Source organism: Arachis ipaensis, chromosome B02 (assembly GCF_000816755.2).
Source record: "Arachis ipaensis cultivar K30076 chromosome B02, Araip1.1, whole genome shotgun sequence".
NCBI classification, from domain to species: Eukaryota; Viridiplantae; Streptophyta; class Magnoliopsida; order Fabales; family Fabaceae; genus Arachis; species Arachis ipaensis.
In genome coordinates this window covers 107,325,158-107,335,105 of record NC_029786.2, presented here as the reverse complement: position 1 = coordinate 107,335,105, position 9,948 = coordinate 107,325,158, and the positions used below count along the sequence as shown (strand labels likewise).

Genomic DNA, 9,948 nt, shown 5'->3' with positions numbered 1-9,948 from the left:
AATACTACTATTATATATATTGTTTATAAATTATAGGAAAAATTTTAAGTGTACCGAAAACACCGGTGTTCCAGTTATTTTAACCATTAATTTTAATTAATATATATTATATATATTTTTTATAATTCAGATCAACGGTTAAAACAACTGGAATACCGGTGTTTTCGGTACACTTAAAACTCTTCCTAAATTATAATCATATATAATTTGGATACTAGCTACTACACATATTTTAGTTTGCTCATCTTTTTACTTTCATAATAACCAATTACATTTTTATTCATCATTTTGCTAACTAATAATTTTCTTTGATTTCTAATGCATTATTCATTGTGTTTTATTATATCTACGCATGCAATGATCAATAATCAATCACAACAAACCAGATCCTAATGGTGAGTAGTCCTTCTTTTCATGTTTGTTTTTCCTATTAATTTCATTAACCATACATCTAATTATTTTTTTTTTTTATTATTTGTATGATGCATGTAATTTCACAACATAGCACCTATGTACTACAAAGGACTCTACCATCTATTCTATCAATACAATCCAAAAGGTTCTGTTTGGGGTAACATTGTGTGGGGCCACTCAGTATCAACGGATCTTATTAATTGGAAAGTACTTGAACCCGCCCTCTACCCGGACAAACCATTTGACCGATACGGAGTTTGGTCCGGGTCGGCCACAATTGTCCCGGGTCGAGGGCCCATAATCCTCTACACCGGTGTTATTGATGAGAGGAGTAATGAAGTACAATGTTACGCCGTACCCGCCAATGCATCCGACCCATTTCTTAGAAAATGGGTCAAACCGGACGATTACAACCCGATCGCGATCATAGAACAGGGCGTGAACGGGAGCGCGTTTCGCGACCCGACCACGGCCTGGTGGATAGATGGACATTGGAAGATGCTAGTTGGTGCAAAGAAAAAACATAGAGGGGAAGCATATTTATATAATAGTAAGGATTTTGTGAATTGGGTTCGGGCCAAACACCCGATCCATTCGGCGCCAAATACGGGTATGTGGGAATGCCCGGATCTTTACCCGGTTTCATTAAGATCCAAAAAAGGGTTAGACACATCCATAGTTGGGAATAGTGTTAAACATGTTCTCAAAAATAGCCTTGATGTAACAAGGTATGATTATTACACGGTTGGAACATATTTATGGAAGAAGGATAAGTATATTCCGGATAACACCTCAGAGGATGGTTGGGGTGGCCTTAGATATGATTATGGCAATTTTTATGCTTCTAAATCATTTTTTGATCCTAGAAAAAATAGAAGGATCATATGGGGTTGGGCAAATGAATCAGATTCTACAGAAGATGATGTTAAAAAAGGATGGGCAGGAATTCAGGTAGTTTATTAATTACATGCAATCAAATTTAAATTATTATTATATGATTTCATTTTGAATATGTAAAATTATTTTTTTAACTCTAATTTTTGAAGAATTTAGAATTTAAGTTTTTTAAAATATAAGGGAAAAAAATAATTTTAAAATTAGCTTATATATCTTCTTTCTTAGCTACATGTTACTTTTTAAACAAAAAAAAATAATCTATGATTATAAGTTACATATATGAAATTATTTTATTTTATCATTTCTCTAACAAGAGAACATTTTTTAACACACATTTTATTTATCTAAATTCATGCAAGAATAACTAAGCACTTCTGTTTTTATAAAGTTTTACTTATTTTCCATCTATCTATATTAAATTTTCCAGGGGATTCCAAGAAGTGTGTGGCTTGATCCTAGTGGAAGACAGTTAGTACAATGGCCTGTGGAAGAGTTAAACAATCTTAGGAAAAAAGAAGTTCAGACAAGCAATCAAATACTTCAAAAGGGAGATTATTTTGAAGTGAAAGGGATTACTGCTGCTCAGGTCAATTTCTTTGTTAATTAAAACCTTAACATTATTATAATAATAATAATTACACATATAATATTTTGTAATCTATGCTTATATATTATTGTAGGCTGATGTGGAAGTAACATTCTCATTCTCAAGTTTGAACAAAGCAGAGCCATTTGATCCTAGGTGGGTGAATGCACAAGATCTTTGTGCCCAAAAGGGTTCAAAGATTCAAGGTGGGGTTGGACCATTTGGCCTTCTAACATTGGCTTCAAAAAGATTGGAAGAGTTCACTCCTGTGTTCTTTAGGATTTTCAAAGCTCCAAATAAGCATGTCATTCTCATGTGCTCTGATGCATCAAGGTCTGTCTTTCACTAAGCAAATTAGAGGACATAACTTCCACTTTTGCATTGTTTTTAAAACATTAAGCAAAATCATGTGTTAATAACTATAGATTTTTAAGTCATTTTATTAGTAAATCTGCTCAAAATGTTTAACTTATATTATTATTGAAAATTATGAAGAAACACTCAAATTAGTTCTTAACGAATTTAAAATTAGACACACTAATTTCTAACAAATTTTTTATTACTCTGAAGTCTTAAAATTATTTTTGCATGACTTCTAATATGTGCATTTCTTAACAGTTCCTCTTTGGCTAATGAACTGTACAAGCCATCATTTGCTGGATTTGTAGATGTGAATTTAGCCAATAAGAAACTTTCTCTAAGGAGTTTGGTATGTGAAACTACAATCCCTCATTTTGTATCTATCCCATTCATGAATTTTTTTTTCTTCCATAGTAATTACTAACACTTGATTTTTCTTTTCTTTTTTTTTAATGACAGATTGATCATTCTGTCGTGGAAAGTTTTGGAGCCGGAGGAAGAACAAACATATTGTCTAGGGTTTATCCAACCCTAGCAGTGGATAATCATGCTCACTTGTTTGTGTTCAACAATGGTACTGAGAAGATCACAGTGAAGAGCTTGAAAGCATGGAGCATGAGATCTGCTCATATAAACTGAACTTAGCTATAAATCAATATAAATAAATTGAATTGAATAAATTATTATTGAGATAGTAAATAATATTATTCCTTATCTTATTCTATAAGTGAAGGTGTAAACTTTTTAGCCTTATATTCATGCATGGTGGTGCTACCTGCATTTGATGCTTAATTGATATACTAAGTTTTTAACTGAAATTTGTAATTTAGGACTAGTTTAATAATTAATATATATTCTACATGAGCAATTATATTCTATGAGACATTTATGTTTGGATTAATCATTGTTGTGATTTTTTTTTCATGATCGCAAATTGAAATTGTCATTAACAAGAGAATGTTAATAAGCAAGACTTAAGATTTAAAAATGGTAGAAATCATAATGCCATCATAAGTAAAAGTATGTATAGTTGAATGCTACAAAACAAGTCCAAAACAATTTGAAACCCATTAATACCAAAAAGGGGATGAAATCAATTGTAAAATGAAAACTTGTAGGAGTTGCACAACACTGAAGAAGACAAACAAGAACAGACATAATTTACTTGATCTTCTTCTTTGGCCTCAACTGCAAAGAAAAAAAGAAGACAATGTTTCAAGATTTTGTGGTTTAACAACAAAACACAAACCATATCAAGGTTAGAATTTATATCTTACAAATGGATGGATCGGATATCAATATTACCTGATTACTATGGCCACACTTCTTTTTGCGGCAGTTTACGGCCCTTGGATGAAGACGAGCATAGCATCTAAAAAAACGAAAATTTTGAAACTCGGTGAATAAAGGAAATGACAAAACACAAAACTTGCAATCTGTAAAATTCACCCTTATTAGTAAACTAAACGAATTAATAAGACTCCATTTGTAAACTACAGAACATTTATGGAAAAAAGGTTCCTCTTCAAGACAAAGTAAATAGTGTTCAAACAAATAAAAGCAAGATATCAAGCCATATGCTAATGCAGACATTGAGAAATAAAATTTTACTGTTGAAGATTGTCTACTAAGAGCTCATTATTCATATACACAGAAAATTAATTTGATAAACACAACTTTAGTTGAAATTAATGTCTACTAAGGTATATATACAACCTATGATAAACAATAAGAAAGTGAAATTCCAAATAGAAAACATTCGGAACCCTCAAATGCCAAAAACAAAAAAAGAAGACAAACAATTGCAGGTTAGATTAGAAAAGCATTACTTGCGGCAAATCATCTTGTCTTGATTGTACTTGCGAGCCAAAGCCATCAAAGAAGGCTCAATGATACCACCGCGGAGCCTCAGCACAAGATGCAGAGTAGATTCTGAGACAAACCACAACAATAAAAGTTTCACAAGGTCACAAAAAAATGAGTAATACTCTACATCAGTTCTTAAACTTTTTATTTCATTAGATTGTTTGTTTATATGAGAGTTTTAAAAATTCATAGGGACTGTTATGTCTTTATAAAATAACGAAGGTGATTCATTTGTCTAACTTTTTAGACAAAATTTGACATTAGGATTGATTTGTTGAACAAAACAAAAGGTTAGGCACTGATATGGTGATTAAAATTTGTTGAGAATTAAAAATGTTCAACTAAAATTTCCTTGGGGGAATGATTTAAGGTATTATTCCAACAAAAAAACTATCATTCTACCGTTTATAAGAGTAAGCTAACATAAGCTTGGATAGCATAACATAGTATAATACTATAATCTAATTATGTAACTTGGAATTCAATTAATAATACATGGGATTTTTATATACTAAGTAGCTATGATAAGTATTCATAATTGGAAGAGAAATGAAGAGGGAAAAAAATTAGATTAAAAAAAATTGAAGTTACCCTTTTGAATGTTGTAATCAGCTAAGGTCCTTCCATCTTCAAGCTGCTTCCCAGCAAATATCAGACGCTGCTGATCAGGTGGGATTCCTGCTCAAATTCAGATCCCAAAATTCAATATTTTTTTCTTTTTATATCCAAAAAAGAAAGTGAAATTGAGCCGAAACCCTAAATTCAATTCAAAGTCCAAAGCTTTTCCCAATTGATAGCAAAAAAATAAATAAGCAATAAAAATAATTTAATTAATACCTTCCTTGTCTTGGATTTTGGTCTTGACATTGTCGATGGTGTCACTGCTCTCTACCTCGAGAGTGATGGTTTTCCCAGTTAAGGTTTTCACGAATATCTGCATCTTCTTCTTCTTCTTCTTCTTCTTCGGCGCTGGGAAAATTTGAGTTCTCTCTATATATGATTTTGAATTCTAGGGTTTCTCTTTCTTTTTGTTCATTTGGGCGAGGTTTATATTGGGCTTAGTGGGCTTGGATTTGGTATAGAGAATAAGATCTAAAGATAGCTCGACTTATTGGGCTTATTCGTTGAAGGAGATAGGATTTGGGCCTCATATTATTAGAGGCCCAATAATAAAAAACGAAAAAGGAAAAGATTGACAGCTGTGGGATTTGAACCCACGCCCTTTCGGACCAGAGCCTAAATCTGGCGCCTTAGACCACTCGGCCAAACTGTCTTTCATGATGACTAATTGGGCTTATGTCATTGAAAAAAATAAGATTTGGGCGTCATATTGTAGAGGCCCAATAATAGAAAAAAATAAAAACGAAAACATTGACAGCTGTGGGATTTGAACCCACGCCCTTTCGGACCAGAGCCTAAATCTGGCGCCTTAGACCACTCGGCCAAACTGTCTTGTATAACGGTGAATAAATACAAGTTTTATGATAACATTAAACTCAGGGAAGTGCAAATTTTTGTAAAATTATTCTCAAGTTTGATTCGAAAAATAAAGTTTAATTTTAATGTACTAATAGTATAAACGTCACATTTTGCACAGTTGTATAATTACATCATTTCTTTTAGATGATCATTTACGCGATCAATCTGAAAGATAGTTATTTTTGCTGATGTAAGCGTTACGTAATTAGATGCACGTTTTATACTGGTGGTGCATTAAAATTAAATTCCAAAAAATATCAAAATTAAACAATAACTTAACACGACGGTTTCATTTACTTTCTCTGTTTCTCAATGAAAATTGCCATGTAAAATATTTTAGATCAATATGAAAGCTAATTTGACAAAATACATGTGTCGAAACCTTAGATTAAAGTGAAACTAGGAAAGAGAATAGAACTTGACAAAGATTTTAACCCTACAAATTAATGAAATGGAGCTATGATTAACTTTCCTTGCAAAATATAATTATCACACATATAAGTTTAGAGAATGTAGCAAAATTACAAGTTCTGGAAATCAAAGTTTAGAGTTAGTCAAATGGGTCTATTCTCAGATCATGTTCACTTGCCATCATCATCCCAGTGCAAAGGCATGTTGGACACATAACCTACAACACATTATTGATTATTAGTTACAAAATACCAACAATAATTACATTTAAAAAGCTAATTTATTAGTTCACATTATAGTTTATTTGGACACAAAATCTATTTCACATAAGAGTTCAAAGTATTCTATGAACAAATGAAGCAGATTGGAATATATGACACATGTACCTTTCCGGCACCGGAGCAGTTTCCACACCTTTTGGTTGTCGGAACTTGCAGAGGTTTCGTCGATGTACTAGACACCGAAATAGGATCAATGTTCAAGCACACACCACTTGCCGAACACCGAGCACAAGCCAAGTATCCTGTCCAAGTAATTCCCATAAAAGTTTAACAAGCAAGATCATTAAAGTTTTTAGTCAACTATTAAAGTTTAAGAGTTGAGTTTTTTCAATTCAACATCTCTAAAAACTGCATGATTTGAGAGTCTCAAAGAGAATGAACATGTTAAAAGAAAAGGAAACATACCGGTTCCATGGCAATACTTGCACCTTTTTTTCTCTTGCTGCTCAACATTACTAGCCTCAATTAACATCAGCACCGAAATCACGCCTACTGCCCCGCCCGAAAACGATGCCACAATCGGATCAACCTGACTGGATTCACAAGAAAGTGTGATCAAATATTTGATGGAGAAACCAGATACTCATCGAATTAGTAACGAGTGCAAGTCAAAAAAGTTAAACAATGTACCTTAGTTGCAAAGGCAAATGCATGCTTCTTATGAAATCTTCATATGAGGTTCCACCAATGCCTAATTTTAGCTCAAGCTGCCGTTAATTTAAATGCTTTCAATATTTGAATGCATGTATATAACAGATGAGATCAACTTATATACTTCTTTTGTATCCAAAACCATAAATTTGATGGCAGAATAAAACACTTTAACTTAAATCACTATCAAAGTGACTAAAACCATTTGAATAAGGTAATCCGGTGCTTTTTAATGCCATTTGCAATATTGCTTCTAGATATGTCGATCAAACGATGTATCAAATTCAAAATGATGGATAGAAGAGAAACAAAACAAGTTATTGGTGTGCTTAGGAATGAAAAGTACCAAAAGCAACAACAGAAGAATGTTCTACAAGCTGCTATCATTAATCATTAATCATTTGCTCTAATAAAGAATGTACCTTAAGCTGCTATCAACATATCTAATCTAAGCATAACTTCGAAACCAGCCTAGCCCCCAAAATTTCAAATTGTCACAACAGAAGAATGTTCTACAAGCTTTTAGAACATGTTATTGAATAAGAAAATAAACAGGGAGAATAAGAAGGATACAAGGATGATTAACATTGAAATTATGTAACAGTAAAGTTTGATTCTCTGCTATCATAAAATATATGAATAGAAACAATACCGTTGGCGCAATAAGCCCGCCAAATACAATTATTCCAGACATGAATGATATGCTTGTTGTATAGAGCTTCTTCAGAGTCTTGGGAGTCTACTTCAAAAGGAAAAACAGTTAGAAGATTAGAAAATAATGTCAAATGCTTTAGCTTTGTTTCATTCTCATAAGGATGTGCTTCGAATGTTCAGAAAAAAAAAGTATATGGATAGATTTTATTTGAAGTGAATCGAAACAAAATGGTTTGATTTGATTTGTAAAACAAAGGATTCTTTGTTACTTTGAATTGGTGTTCCTCTGCAATATGTTTCTCTTCATACACCACTAATCCATTGAAGGATGATTCATTCAATAACTATATCCTAATCAAAACAAAGTTTTTCATATGCTATGACCTTAAGCTCATTATTAGTTAGTTTAGGCTCATTAGTTACAATTAGGTCCATTAGTTAGTGATTAAGGGGTATAAATAACAGCACTATATTTCAGCATAATTCATAATAGAGTTGAAGAGAATTAACTAAACCAACACTTACCACATGAGGAAGGAATGGAATTGATGATGGAATTTCCGGCATTTCATTTGTTTCTTCCTCTCCCTCCTCATTCACAACTTTTCTCAAACTTTTCAGGCGCTGCTGCACACGCAACCTTCTCACCTGCCATATGAAAATTCCAAACTATGTTCCTATCATTCTCTTCTTTGGAAGCAAAGATATATAAGTGACTACTGATATGAAATATGAAGATGGTTAGAGTAGTAGCTTAATGCAAAGATGATAACCAAGAACCGTTAGATGTTTGTCCATATCTCAGCTATCATCTTCGTACGAAAATGCAGGTGCACTTCAATGTGAAAATTGCAGGAAACAAAAACATATATATAACAAACATGCTACATGAACACCAAAAATCAGCAACTAAATCAGCTATCCGTATAGAGTACATAATATATAAATACAAAATATACATTGAAAATGAGTTAAACTAACAATTTGCATTTATACAAAAATATACCGTGGCTGATTTAGTAGTTGATTTTTTTAGTGCACACTGCCCTTTTTTTTATATAATGGCAGCAATTACCACCGTGATGCTGATATGGAAACACAAAGTATTACTAATACTATTTCATTAAAATAAAAGTTAATACCTCTTCCATGAGAAGAAAGATTTTATTGCGCCTACTCTTTATGTTGTCTTGAATTTCCTGAAGCTGCATCTGAACAAAATCCTGAACCGTTTCTGGCCCCTCAATGATGCAAAAGTTGCTGCTTTCACTTCACCACACAAAAGAAAAAAAAAATGTAATTTTTATTCAAACAAATAGCAAAAATTCAAACTTTTAATGGGTTTAGAGACACCCAAAAGCCAAAAGAACAAAAAGATAGAGTTAATCAGTTATTAATATTGTTAACCTTGGTGTGTTGTCACCATCTTTTGAAGAATAGCAGAGAGTTATCCTTGGCTTCAAGAATGAAAATCCAGACAGAGTAAATTGTTGGTTGGTGTTTCCTCTGAAGATTGAAGCTTTAGAGTGTGATTGAATTTGTGGAATCTTGCATGAAAGAAATTGAGACTGAAGAGAGAAGATGGTCATTGTTTTTTGATGAATGAGTTCATGGAATGGAAAGTGATGGAAAGTTCAATCCATAACATGTTAAGTTGCTATACGTCACCATGACAACACGTGCATCGAATGTGCCAGCTTGTAGGTTGATAGATTTTTTTTATGGGTAATGTTAGGTGGACAAAAAAACCAGCTAGAGCTTGCCTTATTTAGCATTAATTAATTATCGCAACAAAATAAGGCAAGTTATAGTTGTTTTTGGTTGATTTTCTTTGGTTACCAAACATTTCTGTTTTTTATAAATATATTTTTTGTCCTAAAATTTGACAAAAGTTTCAAAAATACTCCTAAGTTTTATTTTGTTTCAATTTTGTCCCAAAAATTTTTGATTTGCATCAAATATACCCCTGACAGCTAATTTTTTAAAAAATTTAAGACCAATTCAATAACAATTTTATAAGAACAACCTTCAATATAAGCAAATCAAGCATAATTTTCATACATTGTTGTTAAATTGGTCTTAAATTTTTAGAAAATTTAGCCGTCTAGGATATGTTTGATGCAAATCGAAAACTTCTAGGATAAAATTGAAACAAAATAAAACTTAGAAGTATTTTTGAAATTTTTGCCAAACTTTAAAAGCAAAAATATATTTTACCCTATTTTTTTTACAGGACATGCATATTCACCGTTAACTAGAATGTCCAATTTTTTGTTACCTTTGTATATATGATGTTGAGTATTATTTCAAATCAAAATTTTTAGTTATTAAATCGGATAAATCAATTCT

At 32.1% G+C, this 9,948-nt stretch overlaps 3 protein-coding genes and 2 non-coding genes across 6 annotated transcripts in view; 1 reads left to right on the top strand and 4 right to left on the bottom strand.

The window, feature by feature from the left end:
* LOC107628609 (beta-fructofuranosidase, insoluble isoenzyme 1) overlaps nucleotides 1–3,158 on the top strand; it is a 5,503-nt gene extending 2,345 nt beyond the window's left edge. The window contains exons 2-7 of the mRNA XM_016331237.2: nucleotides 387–395; nucleotides 506–1,365; nucleotides 1,739–1,897; nucleotides 1,992–2,230; nucleotides 2,516–2,606; nucleotides 2,717–3,158. Coding sequence (XP_016186723.2) covers nucleotides 387–395; nucleotides 506–1,365; nucleotides 1,739–1,897; nucleotides 1,992–2,230; nucleotides 2,516–2,606; nucleotides 2,717–2,896 — 1,538 coding nt within the window. The 3' untranslated portion in view covers nucleotides 2,897–3,158. The remainder of the gene's footprint in view (nucleotides 1–386; nucleotides 396–505; nucleotides 1,366–1,738; nucleotides 1,898–1,991; nucleotides 2,231–2,515; nucleotides 2,607–2,716) is intronic.
* On the bottom strand, nucleotides 3,218–5,166 carry LOC107626379 (ubiquitin-60S ribosomal protein L40). The gene is made up of 5 exons (XM_016329251.2): nucleotides 4,961–5,166; nucleotides 4,715–4,801; nucleotides 4,087–4,189; nucleotides 3,563–3,629; nucleotides 3,218–3,445 (listed from the first exon to the last, which is right to left on the bottom strand). Exons 1-5 carry the CDS (start codon nucleotides 5,061–5,063, stop codon nucleotides 3,419–3,421), a joined length of 387 nt encoding a protein of 128 aa, XP_016184737.1. The 5' UTR covers nucleotides 5,064–5,166; the 3' UTR covers nucleotides 3,218–3,418.
* Nucleotides 5,317–5,396, bottom strand: TRNAL-UAG. The gene has a single exon. It is a non-coding gene; the product is annotated as a tRNA-Leu (tRNA).
* Nucleotides 5,496–5,575, bottom strand: TRNAL-UAG. The gene has a single exon. It is a non-coding gene; the product is annotated as a tRNA-Leu (tRNA).
* LOC107626377 (protein ORANGE-LIKE, chloroplastic) lies at nucleotides 6,037–9,263 on the bottom strand. 2 transcript variants are annotated; one of them, XM_021116698.1, is made up of 8 exons: nucleotides 9,007–9,263; nucleotides 8,742–8,868; nucleotides 8,125–8,268; nucleotides 7,598–7,684; nucleotides 6,925–7,001; nucleotides 6,700–6,827; nucleotides 6,400–6,536; nucleotides 6,037–6,230 (listed from the first exon to the last, which is right to left on the bottom strand). In XM_021116698.1, exons 1-8 carry the CDS (start codon nucleotides 9,186–9,188, stop codon nucleotides 6,153–6,155), a joined length of 960 nt encoding a protein of 319 aa, XP_020972357.1. In that variant the 5' UTR covers nucleotides 9,189–9,263; the 3' UTR covers nucleotides 6,037–6,152. The 2 variants fall into 2 exon arrangements, with proteins under 2 accessions (XP_020972357.1, XP_016184735.1); XM_016329249.2 differs by having other exon boundaries at nucleotides 8,125–8,247; nucleotides 9,007–9,261.